This window comes from Pseudophryne corroboree, chromosome 12 (genome assembly GCF_028390025.1).
Source record: "Pseudophryne corroboree isolate aPseCor3 chromosome 12, aPseCor3.hap2, whole genome shotgun sequence".
NCBI lineage: Eukaryota > Metazoa > Chordata > Amphibia > Anura > Myobatrachidae > Pseudophryne > Pseudophryne corroboree.
The window spans coordinates 115,196,914-115,217,782 of NC_086455.1; the positions used below are offsets into that span (position 1 = coordinate 115,196,914).

The 20,869-nt window shown below is 47.2% G+C and overlaps 1 protein-coding gene across 6 annotated transcripts in view; it reads right to left on the reverse strand.

Moving 5' to 3' along the window:
* Positions 1-20,869, reverse strand: part of PPP2R3C (protein phosphatase 2 regulatory subunit B''gamma) — a 66,430-nt gene that overhangs the window by 21,176 nt on the left and 24,385 nt on the right. For 5 of the 6 annotated variants that reach the window (XM_063947892.1, XM_063947893.1, XM_063947890.1 and 2 more), the window contains 3 exons: positions 13,347-13,459; positions 10,497-10,594; positions 1,667-1,737 (listed from right to left, as the gene is read on the reverse strand). In XM_063947892.1, the coding sequence (XP_063803962.1) occupies positions 1,667-1,737; positions 10,497-10,594; positions 13,347-13,459 (282 nt within the window). The remainder of the gene's footprint in view (positions 1-1,666; positions 1,738-10,496; positions 10,595-13,346; positions 13,460-20,869) is intronic. The other variant, XM_063947895.1, reaches the window with a different exon arrangement.

Genomic DNA, 20,869 nt, shown 5'->3' on the forward strand with positions numbered 1-20,869 from the left:
GTATCCACCATCGGGTGAGTTTCCCAAATTTTTCTGTCCTCAGAAGGAAAAAGGGAAGGAATTCAATAAACGCTGAGGGGTCTTGAATTTTTTGTCAGGATTGACCCATGCCTCCCTGGAAGGTGAGTTTAACTCCTTAAGAGACAGAGAAGGTAGCTGAGGATTTTGTTTTATATTAGAAAATAAATCCTCTTCTGTTGAGTATATCCCTAATGGAATATATCAGGGCCTCAACACCTGGGGACAGAGCATTGTCATCTTCCATGTCAATTTCCCCCTCATCCAGCTGTGATATCAGAGTCAGATTGGAGAATCTGTAGAAGTGAGCATTTATGCGAGACCAACAGAGGGGGCTGAGGAGCCTGTCTGAGGCCAGCAGTCTAAACATATTATCTACCGACTGATTTAGGGACTGTCACTCTAGTCTAGCTGCGGACACTCTGTATTTATGTTATGAATCATGTTTTTGACAGATTCTAACCATTCTGGTTCCTGCAAACTACTACCCTGATAGGGAATGGACATTGATTACACATAAGAGACCTGTCTGGTGAGGGAGTAAACTTAGCACTACATGAAGGACACACAGCCTTTTTCCCCAGACATGTTATTGCAGAAACACACAGAGTTAAGAGAAATACAGTGCAGTAACAACACAACAGTGAGACAGCCCCACTGGAGTGACACAGAGAGGAATTGGGACAGCACACAATATCCAGTCACGCTGGAAATAATAAATATAGATAAACAGTAGATGCAGCAGTGAATCACCGCTGATATGCTCCCCCTTCTCTATAACTCCTGGTACCAGTACTACTGGTGTTCAGCAGGGTCTGTGGAGGAGCTCTGTTATGCAGCCTTTCAGTCAGCAGCAGCTGGAAATGGTGCCTTTTATCCGCTGGTTCCGCTCTCCGCAAAGCCACGCCCCTTCAATGGCACACGGTCCCTACAGTTATATTTATACTGGCTACACAATTTTACACATACATATCAGTGTAATAATGAAGCTTTCACCCCCATTTATACTGCCAGTGTTTGGACCCGCAGCGGGCACTGCAGCTCACAGCCCGTGACTGCCACGCCCTTTAGCCGCCACATGACACCGGGGACCCGCTAACTGGACCCTAATGTAAACACTCACTGCACCGGTCGTCTGTTTTCAGCATCTGTTAGGGGGTGGCGTCGCGCTTCTGGCCTGGGCACACACAGTATGGTATCTGAAACAGAGCCTCAGGAGCTTAATGTCCTGTCAGCGGGGATTATGGAGCCATTAACCCTCAGGAGGTTGGTCCGGTCCCCCCCCCCCCCGAGTCCCACAACGCAGGTAGACTGGTTTCCAATAAATAATAAGCTATAAAAACTATAATAAATGATAATAACTGAAAATAATAAACTAAATAAAATTTCTGAAGAAAACTCTCTGGAGCTCCAGAGGAAAGCCCCCAGCTCCTTGGGCACAATTTTCTAAACCGAGTCTGCAAGAGGGGCATAGAGGGGAGGAGACAGCACACACTGTTAATTTCTTAAAGTGCCAGGCTCCTACAGACCCGATCTATACCCCACGGTACTAAAATACAGTTCCCAGTATACAAAACGGCACTAACTGAATAACCCGCCTAAAAGGTGTTGAAATGAAGGCTACAAAATATCAAAAACTTGTACATACCGATTCTCTGAGGTAGCCTTGCCCCGCCACATCATACAAGCTTAAACCTATCCTTGTCTGGTGGAGCCATACTGTAAGAAAAGATTCTGCCATAAGTACCATTTATACCAACCAATTCAGTGGCTGGGGAGAGGTAATAGTCATTTTAGGAGAGACAGCAGTTCCCTACCCTCTGCTATGCAGGTACATTGGTAGAAGGGTGACATGGTTCCTCTCAGCAACCACAATTATTTAAGGCAAAGTTACCACCTAGGTCTATGGGGGTAAATTTACTAAGATGACAGTTCTATTTAAGATGGGATGTTGCCCATAGCAACCAATCAGATTCTACTTGTCATGTATCTAGCACCTTCTAGAAGATAATACCTGGAATCTGATTGGTTACTATGGGCAACATCCCACCTTAAATAGAACTCCTATCTTAGTAAATTTACCCCTTGGTCTTCATTACTCACAGACACATTTAAAATAAGATTTTACTCACCGGTAAATCTATTTCTCGTAGTCCGTAGTGGATGCTGGGAACTCCGAAAGGACCATGGGGAATAGCGGGCTCCGAAGGAGGCTGGGCACTCAAGAAAGATTTATGACCACCTGGTGTGCACTGGCTCCTCCCACTATGACCCTCCTCCAAGCCTCAGTTAGGACACTGTGCCCGGACGAGCTGACATAATAAGGAAGGATTTTGAATCCCGGGTAAGACTCATACCAGCCACACCAATCACACCGTACAACTCGTGATACTATATCCAGTTTGACAGTATGAAAACAACTGAGCCTCTCAACAGATGGCTCAACAATAACCCTTTAGTTAGCAATAACTATTTACCAGTATTGCAGACAATCCGCACTTGGGATGGGCGCCCAGCATCCACTACGGACTACGAGAAATAGATTTACCGGTGAGTAAAATCTTATTTTCTCTAACGTCTTAGTGGATGCTGGGAACTCCGAAAGGACCATGGGGATTATACCAAAGCTCCCAAACGGGCGGGAGAGTGCGGATGACTCTGCAGCACCGAATGAGAGAACTCAAGGTCCTCCTCAGCCAGGGTATCAAATTTGTAGAATTTTGCAAACGTGTTTGCCCCTGACCAAGTAACAGCTCGGCAAAGTTGTAAAGCCGAGACCTCTCGGGCAGCCGCCCAAGATGAGCCCACCTTCCCTGTGGAATGGGCTTTCACTGATTTAGGATGCGGCAGTCCAGCCGCAGAATGCGCCTGCTGAATCGTGTCACAGATCCAGCGAGCGATAGTCTGCTTAGAAGCAGGAGCACCCAGTCTGTTGGGTGCATACAGGATAAATAGCGAGTCAATTTTCTTGACTCTAGCCGTCCTGGAAACATAATTTTTCAAGGCCCTGACTACGTCCAGTAACTTGGAATCCTCCAAGTCCCTAGTAGCCGCAGGCACCACAATAGGTTGGTTCAAGTGAAAAACTGATACCACCTTAGGGAGAAACTGGGGACGAGTCCTCAATTCTGCCCTCTCCATATGGAAAATCAGATAAGGACTTTTATATGACAAAGCCGCCAATTCTGATACACGCCTGGCCGAAGCCAAGGTCAATAACATGACCACTTTCCGCGTGAGATATTTTAGATCCACGGTTTTTAGTGGTTCAAACCAATGTGATTTTAAGAAACTCAACACCACGTTGAGATCCCAAGGTGCCACTGGAGGCACAACCGGGGGCTGAATATACAGCACTCCTTTTACAATGTCTGAACTTCAGGAACTGAAGTTAATTCTTTCTGGAAGAAAATCGACAGAGCCGAGATCTGTATCTTAATGGAGCCTAATTTTAGGCCCATAGACACTCCTGCTTGTAGGAAATGCAGAAATCGACCTAGTTGAAATTCCTCTGTTGGGGCCTTTTGTGGCCTCACACCAAGCAACATATTTCCGCCATATGCGGTGATAATGTTTTGCAGTTACATCTTTCCTGGCTTGAATCAGCGTAGGAATGACTTCCTCCGGAATGCCCTTTTCCTTTAGGATCCGGCTTTCAACCGCCATGCCATCAAAACGTAGCAGCGGTAAGTCTTGGAACAGACAGGGCCCCTGCTGCAGCAGGTCCCGTCTGAGCGGCAGAGGCCATGGGTCCTCTGATATTATTTCTTGAAGTTCTGGGTACCAGGCTCTTCTTGGCCAATCCGGAACCACGAGTATCGTTCTTACTCCTCGCCTTCTTATTATTCTCAGTACCTTTGGTATGAGAGGCAGAGGGGGGAACACATAAACCGACTGGTACACCCACGGTGTTACCAGAGCGTCCACAGCTATCGCCTGAAGGTCCCTTGACCTGGCGCCATATCTTTTATAGCTTTTTGTTGAGGCGGGACGCCTTCATGTCCACCTGTGGCCTTTCCCAATGGTGTACAATCCTTTGGAAGACTTCTGGATGAAGTCCCCACTCTCTCGGGTGGAAGTCGTGTCTGCTGAGAAGATCTGCTTCCCAGTTGTCCACTCCGAGAATGAACACTGCTGACAGTGCTAACATATGATTTTCCGCCCATCGGAGAATCCTTGTGGCTTCTGCCATCGCCATCCTGCTTCTTGTGCCGCCCTGTTGGTTTACATGGGCGACTGCCGTGATGTTGTCTGATTGGATCAGGACCGGCCTTTTGAAGCAGAGGCCTTGCCTGACTCAGGGCATTGTAAATGGCCCTCAGTTCCAAAATATTTATGTAGGGAAGTCACCTGACTTGACCAAAGTCCCTGGAAGCTTCTTCCCTGTGTGACTGCCCCCCAGCCTCAAAGGCTGGCATCCATGGTCACTAGGACCTAGTCCTGTATGTCGAACCTGCGGCCCTCTTGAAGATGGGCACTCTGCAGCCACTACAGTAGAGATACCCTCGTCCTTGGAGACAGGGTTATCAGCCGATGCATCTGAAGATGTGATCCGGACCACCTGTCCAACAGGTCCCCCTGAAAAGTTCTTGCATGGAACCTGCCGAATGGGATTGCTTCGTAGGAAGCTATCATTTTTCCCAGGACTCGCGTGCAATGATGCACCGATAACTGTTTTGGCTTCAGGAGGTCTCTGACTAGAGATGACAGCTCCATGGCTTTCTCCTCCGGGAGAAACACTTATTTCTGGTCTGTGTCCAGAACCATCCCCAGGAACAGTAGACGTGTCGTAGGAAACAGCTGTGTCTTTGGACTGTTTAGAATCCAACCGTGCTGTTGTAGCACTTTCCAAAATAGTGCTACCCCAACTAGCAACTGCTCCTTGGACCTCGCCCTTATAAGGAGATTGTCCAAGTACGGGATCATTAAAAACTCCCCTTTTTCGAAGGAGTATCATCATTCCGGCCATTACCTTGGTAACACCCTCGGTGCCATGTACAGTCCAAACGGCAGAGTCTGGACTTGGTAATGGTAATCCTGTACCACAAATCTGAGGTACTCCTGGCGAGGATAGTAAATGGGGACATGCAGGTAAGCATCCTTGATGTCCCGGGATACCATGTAATCCCCCTCGTCCAGGCTTGCAATAACCGCCCTGGGCGATTCCATCTTGAACTTGAATTTTTTATGTATGTGTTCAAGGATTTTAAATATAAAAAAGGGTCACACCGAACCATGCGGTTTCGGTACCCCAAACCGTGTGGAATAGTAACCCCGTCCTTGTTGAAGTAGGGGCACCTTAAGTATTACCTGATGGGAATATAGCTTATTAATTGCCTCTAGCACAGCCTCCCTGCCTGAGGGAGTAGTCGGCAAGGCATATTTGAGGAAACGGCGGGGGGAAGACATCTCGAATTCCAGCTTGTACCCTTGAAATACTACTTGAATGAAACAGGGATCCACCTGTGAGCGAGCCCACTGATCGCTGAAATTTTTGAGACGCCCCCCCACCGTACCTGGCTACACCTGTGGAGCCCCCGCGTCATGCTGTGGACTCAGAGGAAGCGAGAGAAGAATTATGATTCTGGGAACAGGCTGACTGGTGCAGCTTTTTCCCTCTTCCCTTGTCTCTGTACAGAAAGGAAGCGCCTTTCGGCTTTTCTGAAGCCGAAAGGACTGTACCTGATAATACAGTGCTTTCTTAGTCTGTGAGGAAAACTGAGGTAAAAATATTTCTTCCCAGCTGTTGCTGCGGATACGAGGTCCCAGAGACCATCCCCAAATAATTCCTCACCCTTATAAGGCAGAATCTCTATGCGCCTTTTAAAGTCAGCATCACCTGTCCAGTGACAGGTCTCTAATACCCTCCTGACAGAATGGACATTACATTCATTTTGGATGCCAGCCGGCAAAATATCCCTCTGTGCATCCCTCATATATAAGACGACGTCTTTAATATGTTCTCATGTTAGCAAACTAGTATGTTTGACAGGGTCACCGACCACGCTGCAGCAGCACGCTCTGCAGGTTTCAGTCTAGTACCTGGGTGTGTAAAACAGACTTCAGGATAGCCTCCTGCTTTTTATCAACAGGTACCTTCAAAGTGGCCGTTCCTAAAACGGCAGTGCCACCTATTTTGACAACCGTGTGAGCCCTTATCCACCCTAGGGGATATCTCCCAGCGTAACTTATCCTCTGGCGGGAAAAGGTACGCCATCAGTAACTTTTTTGAAATTACCAGTTTCTTATCAGGGGGAACCCACGCTTCTCACACACTTCATTCATTCATCTGATGGGGGAACAAAACACTGCCTGCTTTTTCTCCCCAAACATAAAAACCCATTTTTAGAGGTTAATGTCAGAAATGTGTAACACATTTTTTATTGCCGGGATCAAGTCACGGAAGTTCCTAGTGGATTGTGTATATGTCTCAACCTTGACGACACTGGAGTCAGACTCCGTGTCGACATCTGTGTCTGCCATCTGAATGAGCGGGCGTTTTTGAGCCCCTGATGGCCTTTGAGACGCCTGGGCAGGCGCGGGCTGAGAAGCCGGCTGTCCCACAGCTGTTACGTCATCCACCCTTTTATGTAAGGAGTTGACACTGTCGGTTAATACCTTTCACCTAACCATCCACTCTGGTGTCGGCCCCCAGGGGACGACATCACATTTATCGGCATCTGCTCCGTCACTATATAAGCCTCCTCCTCAAACATGTCGACACAGCTGTACCGACACACCGCACACACACAGGGAATGCTCTGACTGAGGACAGGACCCCACAAAGCCCTTTGGGGAGACAGAGAGAGAGTATGCCAGCACACACCAGAGCGCTATATAATGTGGGGATTAACACTATAACTGAGTGAATTTTCCCCAATAGCTGCTTGTATATACAATATTGCGCCTAAATTTAGTGCCTCCCCTCTCTTTTTAACCCTTTGAGCCTGAAAACTACAGGGGAGAGCCTGGGGAGCTTTCTTCCAGCTGCACTGTGAAGAGAAAATGGCGCCAGTGTGTGTGAGGGAGAAAGCTCCGCCCCTTTTCCGCGGCCTATTCTCCCGCTTTTTTCTGGATTCTGGCAGGGGTATTTACCACATATATAGCCTCTGGGGCTATATATTGTGGTATTTTTGCCAGCCAAGGTGTTTTTATTGCTGCTCAGGGCGCCCCCCCCAAGCGCCCTGCACCCTCAGTGACCGGAGTGTGAAGTGTGCATGAGGAGCAATGGCGCACAGCTGCAGTGCTGTGCGCTACCTTGGTGAAGACTGATGTCTTCTGCCGCCGATTTTCCGGACCTCTTCTTGCTTCTGGCTCTGTAAGGGGGACGGCGGCGCGGCTCCGGGACCGAACACCAAGGACTGGGCCTGCGGTCGATCCCTCTGGAGCTAATGGTGTCCAGTAGCCTAAGAAGCCCAATCCGGCTGCAAGCAGGCGAGTTCGCTTCTTCTCCCCTTAGTCCCTCGCTGCAGTGAGCCTGTTGCCAGCAGGTCTCACTGAAAATAAAAAACCTAATTCTATACTTTCTTTCTAGAGGCTCAGGAGAGCCCCTAGTGTGCATCCAACCTCGGCCGGGCACAAGATCTAACTGAGGCTTGGAGGAGGGTCATAGTGGGAGGAGCCAGTGCACACCAGGTGGTCATAAATCTTTCTAGAGTACCCAGCCTCCTTCGGAGCCCGCTATTCCCCATGGTCCTTTCTGAGTTCCCAGCATCCACTAGGACGTTAGAGAAAAAAAAAAAAAAAAAAAACACAGGTGGAGCTAATTATTTCACTTGTGATTCTGTGAGGAGACCTGGGAAACGTGTACTGGGTTTGGGAACCAAGGACTGGGTTTGGGAACCACTGACATAGGTGAAGAACAATTACATTTGACAACTTGTAAGTTGTAACCCTTGTGGATGGGTGTGTAAGCAGTAGGACTAATTATAAACTGCAGTGTGACCGCTGATCCTGATTGATCCTGCCGCTAACACCTACAGGATCAAGCTCCTGGTGTTTGGGAAAAGCAGCTTCATGAAGGTGAAAAGACATATTAGTAATAGTTGGTAATTCTGATTAATGTGGCAGTGTTGTAGCCAGTGCCTGGATTGCTTGAGTGGCGAGTGACAGCCTGAGAACTGCAAGCATGATATTCTAAAGCAGACAGAACTTGTAAGGAAAGAGGAGGGCCCTATACTGTCTCCCTTCTATAGCTGATCAGTAGGCAGCTACCTTCATGCTGGGTGTGGTTCACTGGGTCGACCCTAACTAGGTTGACAGTCAATAGGTCGACCACTATTGGTCGACATGGTCATGAGGTCGACACGAAAAAGTTGACATGGAACAAGGTTGACAGGAGGGTATTTTTTTCTTCATTTGTTTTGGTGTTGTTTTCTTCATAAAGTGACCGGGAACCCCAATTAGTGCACCGTGTCTGCTTGCCATACTGGGGACAAGGTGCTTCGCTCTGCTACCGCTGCGCTCGGCACAGGTTACTATTCCCAATCGTAGTCCACGTGGATCGCAAAGTAAGTAAAAGTTTAAAATTATTTTTTTTTTTTAGAAAACCCATTTTGACCTTTTCATATGTCGACCTAAAGACCATGTCGATCAATAGTGGTCGATCTAATGACTGTCGGCCTAAGTGTGGTCGAACTAACACCGGATAACCTTCATGCTGGCATTGTAAAAAGATCAAAGAAGAAACTACAGTTCCAACACATTAATACACGTTTCATTCTAAGCACTCTGGACAGATACATTTGTTTAATGTGCAGTAAGTGACAATGTAAGACTATTTGGAACATAAAACATAGTATGGGGTGGATTTCATGTCCAGGTAATCTTTAGGTCCAACTCGTGTCCCAGTTTATCAGTAGAGTGGGACACTATTACGACTGCGTAAATCTCTGTTTTGTGTGATGAAAGGTGAAATACCCTCATTCTTTTAGGGCATGACTTCACTTACTGCTTTTTTAGAACTATACCTGCAGTAGGTTGCTTTTATTTAGGAATTTAATTTTGTTACACCTATGAAAAAAATTAAATACTGTAGGGTTCAGTCACTGGCAACCAATTGGATGGTGTGTGATCTGCTAGAAATCACTGTGTCCCACCTGATGCAGGAGTCTGCAAACCAGAAACCTGATGCTATAAAGGCGCCCCCATACATCAGCAATCGATTGGGACAATTTGCCATTTTGCAGATGATTGTGCAAATAAATCTGTAATGTATTGGGTTCTCAGATCGCTAATTCAGACTAAAAATCCATTGGGATTGGTAAATCATGTTGTCCAAAATGTTGGATTTCACAGATCAATTGGGGCTGTAGATTGCTAGTGTATGGTAACAATTAGCAGATTTACAGACTGTTTCTACTAAACTTCAAGAATGGCAGATCTGTATTTGCTGAAAATGATCTGCAAATCACTGAAACATATCTGTAAGGTATGGATGCAGATTGGGGAATCTTTAAATCTGGGAAAACAGCTCAGAATCTGCAAATAGTTTTTTTTTTAAATTGCTGATGTTTGGGGGCCTTTACTGAAAGTAATCCAACTGATCCGTACTAAAACATTCAAATATATTAAGTTAGCTTTTGTCTTTTAAATTGTAGATTAGGCACAGGTCTTTTGATGACTATTTCCTACAGTGTAATGTAAATGTTAGCACTTTACATTGCTTTACATAGAAAGTTCAGAGTTTTGAATTCCTGACAAAACACAGTACAAAGTCCATAGTCTAGAATGACAATCGGTAAACATCTTATTGAGGTACTACAGTTATGACTGGCACATATTACATACCCACATAAAACAGACAGCAATAATGAGACACTTAACAACATAGGGGTATATTCAATAAGTGTCGGATCCATTCCGTAATGCATTTGTCGGAATGGATCCGGCAAGGGCTATTCAATGAATGGCCAAATCCGACTGTCGGATTTGAGCCAAATTCGACAGTCTGATTTGGTCGTTCCCGGTGTCCTGTCCTTCTGCTGCCGGGTGCGCTGACAGCGGCAGCGGACGGCGCTGATGTCTGCGATGGGGGGGTGCTGCCGGGAGTGAGGTGCCTGGCCAGGGGTGGGGGGGGAACGCCCTGCTCAATCCGATTTATTTTAAAGTCGGATTGAGATTGTCGGAAAGGGGCCAAAACCTGTCAACATTTGGCCCAGTTTCCGACAGAAGCGCGCGGATTGGCGCCTATTACGACTTGTCGGAAAAAAACTGCCCTCTATAAATAGCTCGGAACCCCTTCCGAAAAAAATCTATTGAATACGCCCCTTATTGTATCGGGTATCAGTAGGCTTGCCACAGTATCCCTTTAATCCGGGACCTATATGAATTACACAGGTTCTGTGGCGGGCTAATTCAAGCCTGCATTTCACCTGGTTTTAATCAGCCAAAGAACCTGCGTAAATCATAGGTGTTCCGGATGAAAGGGATATTATGGCAAGCCTATGTATCAGCAACAGCTTGCTTCCCCCACTTACCTTTTCTCATGACATAGTTGAAAAATTGCATAATTGATATCCGGCCATAAGGATCATTGTGAATAAGTTTGCTGAAGACTTTAGCTGTAAAAAAATGCCTAAAATGAAAGAGAAAACAGCTGTTCTGTATATGCATGGATACATTATAATTAGAATACAATGATACAATTTATGAATGCAGAAAATTTACAATGTAAACTGCCTGTGGCTAACCTGTGCCCGCAGCTGCACGGAGGAGAAACATAGGGCCCGATTCAGACTTGATTGCTCCTCTGCAAATTTGATAGTCCCCCACCCATAGAGAGTGAAAACCCGCCCTGTGCAAGTGAGCGAATGCACGCGTACGCCAGCTTCGCCAGACAGCGGACATCTGTAAATCCGTCCGCAACTCACTCACCATTGAATGATTTTTCCAGTCTGTGTGTAGCCCAGGACTTACTCCTACAGTGCAATAGGATCAGGCTGTTCGGGGTCGGAGCTGACGACACACACCCTCCCAGAAAACGCTTGGGAACGCCTGCGTTTTTTCAGACACTCCCAGAAAATGTCCAGTTACAACCACCAAACGTCCGCTTCCTGTCAATCACCTTGCGTATGCCTAGCGATCAAAATTTTTGCACCATTGTTTTCGCTGTTTGGCGTCGCGCCTGCGCATTGCGGTGCATGTGTAGGCGTTCAATAATCATCCGCTGTGGATTTTGCACAAAAGCAATCAGTTCTGAATCAGTCCCACAGCCTGATGTTGCATGAGGAGCTCAGTCTCATGAGGTGAGACTTCAATCTTGTTTCTCAGCTTTGCAGTAATGTGTGTGAGTGACAGTCTGGTAGCAAATCAAGTGTGCAGTAAACAAGTGCCTCCACCACCTCAGTGGAATACCAGTCCTGGGCATGCAATGCTAACAGCATGGACAAAACGGATACAGAGCAGTTTGGGGTGACCCTGTAATCTCTGTCACCAGGGTGTTAATAGTTGCCATGACAATCTCAAGCTGGAGTTACGAACATTGCTAATTAAAAGTAGAATCGATTAGTAAATGCTTTGCATTTCAGAACTATACAAATTCAACGTACATAAGGTAATACACACCTTGAACGATGATGTTAAGAGATGGGAACGTCTTCCATTGTCATACCTTGGTAGGGCCAGTCTCTCTTGAAAATGGTGGCAATACCTCGCCTACTATACCCCTTGCAAACACTTCCCATACTGTTGACGAAGCAGGACTCACAACAGATTAATAAACTTATTAGAACCTTTATATGGAGGGGGGCCGAGCTCGCATCGCTTTGCGTAAGCTTACTCAGCCTAAATCCAATGGGGGTATTAATGTTCCAGATGTAGTGGTTTATAATCACGCTGCTCTTTTGAGACACTTAAGGGACTGGTTGCAGAACAGCTCTATTTACACGAACACATCCCTCGAGCAAAGCTTCCTTCCGACTGTAGCCTTGACATGTTTCCTCCATCAGCATGACTGGGAAATACCTGATCACATTCGGTCTAACCCTCTTCTATGGTCTACCAGGAAGATGTGGCACATACTGCGACATGATGCGAAACTGAACCCATATTACTCCTTACACCTACCCCTAATTAAAAACCCAGACTTCTTGGACGGCATGGCTGCTCACCCCTTCCAGACTTGGAGGGAGGAGAGCATAACATCAATTCGCTCATTAGTGGCAGTGGAGGCCCACCGTCCGCTCACCCTCTCAGAGGTCTCTGCGAGGCATGAGGTGATTGTCTCATCTCCCCTTTCATTTTTGCAGACACAATTCTATGTCAGACATGTCCTTGCACACTTTGCGGATGGGGACTGGACCAACTCTCTGGATAGTATCTTAGCACTCCCGGTACCGAAACGTAAGGCCATTTCCATCCACTACACTTTCTTGAGAAAAATATTAGACCACGCTACTGTGAGGAATGGTATGTCCACTTGGTTGGCTCACTTTCCTGATCTGACCATACCAATTATGGAAAAATCGCTACTTTACTCCAGAAAAGTCCTCCCAGCAAGCATGTACACTGAGTTGTTTCTTAATGTATATCATAACACTTACTTATCCCCGCTACGGCGCTTCCACATGGGAGCGACCGACTCGCACTCTTGTTCAAAATGTCATCAGAGTGAAGCAGATACTTTTCATTGTTTGTGGACATGCCCGATTGTGCAATACTTCTGGCATCTAGTTAGGAGATATGCGGAGGCAAATCTAATTACCTATGTGCCCTTCACCCCTGAATGGGCAGTCCTGGGTATTATTGATCCTGCCCTCCGCATGCCATCGGAATGTAAAAAATTACTGATAGCCTTAAGCGCAGCGGGGAAAAAGACTATACTACAGGGATGGATAAATAGTACATCACCACAGATACCACTATTCCTAAATAAGTTAAATCATATATTTAGGATGGACTGGGTGGAGGCCATTGTGGACAGAGGTAAACAAGTGGAACGATTCTTTCACCTGTGGGAATCCTACATCCCCACTTTGCCCCTTACCACGCGTCTAAACATTCATAACAGCCTCAAAAACACCACGTGGTACCTAACTAGACTTGCCGCACAGGAACAACCGGTATCCTTGGTCTAGATGCGGGTGGCTGTGGCGGCCTCCCTCTGGGTTGCCTATAACATGTACAATAACAGTAGCATGATAACTGTTAACTGTTTTTTTTTTTTTAAGGAATATTGTCTTAACTATTGCTGAATGTAGAAGACGATGATGTGCACTGCTTGATCTTAAAGCCAATGCACTATTGTTTTACGATTTATGTATATCTTGTGACTTTCATGATGACTCAATAAAAAGTTTTTGAAAAAAAAATAAAAAATGCTTGCTTACTTGCATTTCGGCCCCGCCTTTTCACCAACCGTCTGGAAGTTGGTATAATTGATCATAGCTTCCTCTCCAATCATGGGAGGAGACTGATGCTTGTCCAGAAGGAACCACAGATTCTTAGAAAACAAAAAATATTTTTTAAATAGTGAAATGGACTAGAATTTACCGAGACAAACAAAAATATACGTTATGGTAGGAACTTACCATTGATTACGGTATTCCTCCTAAGGCCACAGGATAACACTGGGTTATGATGAAGCACCAATCGGTCAAAGCTTTTCCAGCCTCCCAGCATGCAACGGGCTCGTCCATATAGCCCCGCCTCCTGGCTCAGGCAAATCAGTTATATTCCAAAGCTCAAGGCAGAAGCATCATACATAGCCCTAATCAGGCGAGAAGAACACACATAGACACCCTTCCATACAAGAAGGAAGAGGATAGTGAGTAAAAGGATCCTAAAATCAGGTGCGTCAGGGTGGGATGCCTGTGGATCTTGTGGACTTAGGAGAAATACCGTTATCAACGGTAAGTTCTTATCATAACGTATATTTCTCCAGTAGGGTCCACAGGTTATCCACAGGATAACATTGGGATTTCCCAAAGCAATTAAGTGGTGGGGACGCTCCTGATTGGACAGGAGAATCCTTCGCCCAAATTCAGCGTCATGAGAGGCAAAGGTATCCATGGCATGATGTCTAATGAATGTGTTAATGGAAGACCATGTGGCTGCCTTACATATCTGTTCTGCTGAAGCACCACATTGTGCTGCCCATGATGGACCTACCTTACGAGTAGAGTGAGCAGAGACATTAGCCGAAACAGGGAGATCAGCCTGAGAATATGCTTCTGAAATAGTCACCCGAAGCCATCTTGCCAGTGTCTGCTTATCAGCAGGACATCCTCTCTTGTGAAATCCATAGAGAATGAAGAGAGAATCTGTCATTTTCTCATGGCACTGGTACGATCCACGTAGATACTTAAGGCACGGACCACGTCCAGCAATGCATGTCCCGCAGAAGGTCCGGTACCTGGAAAGCCGGGACTACAATTTCTTTGTTAAGGTGGAATTTAGACACCACCTTGGGAAGATACCCAGATGTAGTTCTGAGAACTGCTTTATCTGGATAAAAAAAAAAAAATAATGTAAAAAAAATATCAGAAATGGGGAACGACGTGACAATGCCCCTAAATCTGATACTCTTCTAGCCGACGCCATGGCCAGTAGAAAGAGAACTTTAGCTGTCAACCATTTAAGATCCACTTTATTAAGTGGTTCAAATGGGGCAACTTGAAGGGCCTTTAGGACTAAATTTAAGTCCCAAGGCACTGTAGGAGGAACAAAGGGAGGTTGAATGCGCAGCATTCCCTGGAAAAAAGTATGCACATCATGTAAGTTGGCAATTTTCTTTTGGAACCATACAGTCAATGCTGACACTTGCACTCTGAAGGAAGCCACCTTCAAACCTTTATTAATTCCTACCTGCGGGAATGCTAAGACCCTGGCAACTCTGAAAGACTTAGGGTCCATTTTCCGTTCACTGCACCAATGAATATAGGTTTGCCATAGTCGGTGATTAATGCGAGCTGAGAAAGGTTTCCTTGCTCTGAGCATTGTTTGAATTACCTGTTGTGAGAATACTCTTGACTTCAGGATAGAGGTTTCAAGAGCCACACTGTCAAAGACAGTCGATCCAGATGTCTGTGACAACAAGGACCCTGCATCAGTAGATCTGGACGTTGAGGGAGCAGGAGTGGGGCATCCATCGACATTCTCTGCAGATCTGTGTACCAATTTCTACTGGGCCAAGCCGGAGCCATTAGTATCACAGCACCCTTTCCTTGTTTTATCTTTCTCTCCACCCTGGGTAATAATAAGAATTTACTTACCGATAATTCTATTTCTCATAGTCCGTATGGATGCTGGGGACTCCGAAAGGACCATGGGGAATAGCGGCTCCGCAGGAGACTGGGCACAAAAGTAAAAGCTTTAGGACTACCTGGTGTGCACTGGCTCCTCCCCCTATGACCCTCCTCCAAGCCTCAGTTAGGACACTGTGCCCGGACGAGCGTACACAATAAGGAAGGATCCCGGGTAAGACTCATACCAGCCACACCAATCACACCGTACAACTTGTGATTTGAACCCAGTTAACAGCATGATAACAGAGGAGCCTCTGAAAAGATGGCTCACAACAATAATAACCCGATTTTTGTAACAATAACTATGTACAAGTATTGCAGACAATCCGCACTTGGGATGGGCGCCCAGCATCCACTACGGACTATGAGAAATAGAATTATCGGTAAGTAAATTCTTATTTTCTCTAACGTCCTAGTGGATGCTGGGGACTCCGAAAGGACCATGGGGATTATACCAAAGCTCCCAAACGGGCGGGAGAGTGCGGATGACTCTGCAGCACCGAATGAGAGAACTCCAGGTCCTCCTCAGCCAGGGTATCAAATTTGTAGAATTTTGCAAACGTATTTGCCCCTGACCAAGTAGCTGCTCGGCAAAGTTGTAAAGCCGAGACCCCTCGGGCAGCCGCCCAAGAAGAGCCCACTTTCCGTGTGGAATGGGCTTTTACAGATTTTGGCTGTGGCAGGCCTGCCACAGAATGTGCAAGCTGAATTGTACTACAAATCCAACGAGCAATCGTCTGCTTAGAAGCAGGGGCACCCAGCTTGTTGGGTGCATACAGGATAAACAGCGAGTCAGATTTTCTGACTCCAGCCGTCCTGGAAACATATATTTTCAGGACCCTGACTACGTCCAGCAACTCGGAATCCTCCAAGACCCTAGTAGCCGCAGGCACCACAATAGGCTGGTTTAAGTGAAATGCTGAAACCACCTTAGGGAGAAATTGAGGACGAGTCCTCAATTCTGCCCTGTCCGTATAAAAAATTAGGTAAGGGCTTTTATAGGATAAAGCCGCCAATTCTGATACACGCCTGGCTGAAGCCAGGGCTAACAGCATTACCACTTTCCATGTGAGATATTTTAAGTCCACAGTGGTGAGTGGTTCAAACCAATGTGATTTTAGGAATCCCAAAACTACATTGAGATCCCAAGGTGCCACTGGAGGCACAAAAGGAGGCTGTATATGCAGTACCCCCTTGACAAACGTCTGAACTTCAGGAACTGAAGCTAGTTCTTTTTGGAAGAATATTGACAGGGCCGAAATTTGAACCTTAATGGACCCTAATTTGAGGCCCATAGACAGTCCTGTTTGCAGGAAATGCAGGAAACGACCCAGTTGAAATTCCTCTGTAGGGGCCTTCCTGGCCTCACACCACGCAACATATTTACGCCAAATACGGTGATAATGTTGCACAGTTACATCCTTCCTGGCTTTGATCAGGGTAGGGATAACTTCATCCGGAATGCCTTTTTCCTTCAGGATCCGGCGTTCAACCGCCATGCCGTCAAAACGCAGCCGCGGTAAGTCTTGGAACAGACATGGTCCCTGCTGGAGCAGGTCCTTTCTTAGAGGTAGAGGCCACGGGTCTTCCGTGAGCATCTCTTGAATTTCCGGGTACCAAGTCCTTCTTGGCCAATCCGGAGCCACGAGTATAGTCTTTACACCTCTCCTTATGATTCTCAGTACCTTGGGTATGAGAGGCAGAGGAGGGAACACATATACTGACTGGTACACCCACGGTGTTACCAGAGCGTCCACAGCTATTGCCTGAGGGTCCCTTGACCTGGCGCAATATCTGTCCAGTTTTTTGTTGAGGCGGGACGCCATCATGTCCACCTTTGGTTTTTCCCAACGGTTCACAATCATGTGGAAGACCTCTGGGTGAAGTCCCCACTCCCCCGGGTGAAGATCGTGTCTGCTGAGGAAGTCTGCTTCCCAGTTGTCCACTCCCGGAATGAACACTGCTGACAGTGCTATCACATGATTTTCCGCCCAGCGAAAAATCCTTGCAACTTCCGTCATTGCCCTCCTGCTTCTTGTGCCGCCCTGTCTGTTTACGTGGGCGACTGCCGTGATGTTGTCCGACTGGATCAACACCGGCTGACCCTGAAGCAGAGGCCTTGCCTGACATAGGGCATTGTAAATGGCCCTTAGTTCCAGGATATTTATGTGAAGTGACGTTTCCATGCTTGACCACAAGCCCTGGAAATTTCTTCCCTGTGTGACTGCTCCCCAGCCTCTCAGGCTGGCATCCGTGGTCACCAGGACCCAATCCTGAATGCCGAATCTGCGGCCCTCTAGGAGATGAGCACTCTGTAACCACCACAGGAGAGACACCCTTGTCCTTGGAGACAGGGTTATCCGCTGATGCATTTGAAGATGCGATCCGGACCATTTGTCCAGCAGATCCCACTGAAAAGTTCTTGCGTGGAATCTGCCGAATGGAATCGCTTCGTAAGAAGCCACCATCTTTCCCAGGACCCTTGTGCATTGATGCACTGACACTTGGCCTGGTCTTAGGAGGTTCCTGACTAGGTCGGATAACTCCCTGGCTTTCTCCTCCGGGAGAAACACCTTTTTCTGTACTGTGTCCAGAATCATCCCTAGGAACAGCAGACGTGTCGTCGGAATCAGCTGCGATTTTGGAATATTTAGAATCCATCCGTGCTGTCGTAGTACTACTTGAGATAGTGCTACTCCGACCTCTAACTGTTCTCTGGACCTTGCCCTTATCAGGAGATCGTCCAAGTAAGGGATAATTAAGACGCCTTTTCTTCGAAGAAGAATCATCATTTCGGCCATTACCTTGGTAAAGACCCGGGGTGCCGTGGACAATCCAAACGGCAGCGTCTGAAACTGATAGTGACAGTTCTGTAACACAAACCTGAGGTACCCTTGGTGAGAAGGGCAAATTGGGACATGGAGGTAAGCATCCTTGATGTCCAGAGACACCATATAGTCCCCTTCTTCCAGGTTCGCTATCACTGCTCTGAGTGACTCCATCTTGAACTTGAACCTTTTTATGTAAGTGTTCAAGGATTTCAGATTTAAAATGGGTCTCACCGAGCCGTCCGGCTTCGGTACCACAAACAGCGTGGAATAATACCCCTTTCCCTGTTGTAGGAGGTGTACCTTGATTATCACCTGCTGGGAATACAGCTTGTGAATGGCTTCCAATACCGCCTCCCTGTCGGGGGGAGACGTTGGTAAAGCAGACTTCAGGAACCGGCGAGGGGGAGACGTCTCGAATTCCAATTTGTACCCCTGAGATACTACCTGCAGGATCCAGGGGTCCACTTGCGAGTGAGCCCACTGCGCGCTGAAATTCTTGAGACGGGCCCCCACCGTGCCTGAGTCCGCTTGTAAGGCCCCAGCGTCATGCTGAGGACTTGGCAGAAGCGGGGGAGGGCTTCTGTTCGTGGGAAGAGGCTGTCTGCTGCAGTCTTTTTCCCCTTCCTCTGCCCCGGGGCAGATATGAGTGGCCTTTTGCCCGCTTGCCCTTATGGGGACGAAAGGACTGAGCCTGAAAAGACGGTATCTTTTTCTGCTGAGAGGTGACCTGGGGTAAAAAGGTGGATTTCCCAGCCGTTGCCGTGGCCACCAGGTCCGATAGACCGACCCCAAATAACTCCTCCCCTTTATACGGCAATACTTCCATATGCCGTTTGGAATCCGCATCACCTGACCACTGTCGCGTCCATAACCCTCTTCTGGCAGAAATGGACATCGCACTTACTCTTGATGCCAGAGTGCAAATATCCCTCTGTGCATCTCGCATATATAGAAATGCATCCTTTAAATGCTCTATAGTCAATAATATATTGTCCCTGTCCAGGGTATCAATATTTTCAGTCAGGGAATCCGACCAAGCCACCCCAGCACTGCACATCCAGGCTGAGGCAATTGCTGGTCGCAGTATAATACCAGTATGTGTGTATATACTTTTTAGGATATTTTCCAGCTTCCTATCAGCTGGTTCCTTGAGGGCGGCCGTATCAGGAGACGGTAACGCCACTTGTTTTGATAAGCGTGTGAGCGCCTTATCTACCCTAGGGGGTGTTTCCCAACGTGCCCTAACCTCTGGCGGGAAATGGTATAATGCCAATAATTTTTTAGAAATTAGCAGTTTTTTATCGGGGGAAACCCACGCTTCATCACACACCTCATTTAATTCATCTGATTCAGGAAAAACTACGGGTAGTTTTTTCACACCCCACATAATACCCTTTTTTGTGGTACTTGTAGTATCAGAAATGTTCAAAACCTCCTTCATTGCCGTGATCATGTAACGTGTGGCCCTACTGGAAAATACGTTTGTTTCCTCACCGTCGACACTGGAGTCAGTGTCCGTGTCAGTGTCTGTATCGACCTGAGGTAACGGGCGTTTTAGAGCCCCTGACGGTGTTTGAGACGCCTGTACAGGTATTAACTGATTTGCCGGCTGTCTCATGTCGTCAACAGTCTTTTGTAAAGTGCTGACACTATCACGTAATTCTTTCCATAAGACCATCCAGTCAGGTGTCGACTCCCTAGGGGGTGACATCACTAACACAGGCAATTGCTCCGCCTCCACACCATTTTCCTCCTCATACATGTCGACACAACGTACCGACACACAGCACACACACAGGGAATGCTCTGACAGAGGACAGGACCCCACTAGCCGTTTGGGGAGACAGAGGGAGAGTTTGCCAGCACACACCAGAGCGCTATATATATATATAGGGATAACCTTATATAAGTGTTTTTCCCTGATATAGCTGCTGTATATATTTATCTGCCAAATTAGTGCCCCCCCTCTCTTGTTTTACCCTGTTTCTGTAGTTCAGGACTGCAGGGGAGAGTCAGGGAGCCTTCCTCCAACGGAGCTGTGAGGAAAAAATGGCGCCAGTGTGCTGAGGAGATAGGCTCCGCCCCCTTCTCGGCGGCCTTTCTCCCGCTTTTTTATGGAAAAATTGGCAGGGGTTAAATGCATCCATATAGCCCAGGAGCTATATGTGATGTATTTTTTGCCAAAAAAGGTGTTTTTATTGCGTCTCAGGGCGCCCCCCCCCAGCGCCCTGCACCCTCAGTGACCGGAGTGTGAAGTGTGCTGAGAGCAATGGCGCACAGCTGCGGTGCTGTGCGCTACCTTATTGAAGACAGGACGTCTTCTGCCGCCGATTTTCCGGACCTCTTCAGTCTTCTGGCTCTGTAAGGGGGCCGGCGGCGCGGCTCTGGGACCCATCCATGGCTGGGCCTGTGATCGTCCCTCTGGAGCTAATGTCCAGTAGCCTAAGAAGCCCAATCCACTCTGCACGCAGGCGAGTTCGCTTCTTCTCCCCTTAGTCCCTCGGTGCAGTGAGCCTGTTGCCAGCAGGTCTCACTGAAAATAAAAAACCTACTTTAAACTTTTACTCTAAGCAGCTCAGGAGAGCCCCTTAGTATGCACCCTTCTCGTTCGGGCACAAAAATCTAACTGAGGCTTGGAGGAGGGTCATAGGGGGAGGAGCCAGTGCACACCAGGTAGTCCTAAAGCTTTTACTTTTGTGCCCAGTCTCCTGCGGAGCCGCTATTCCCCATGGTCCTTTCGGAGTCCCCAGCATCCACTAGGACGTTAGAGAAAGG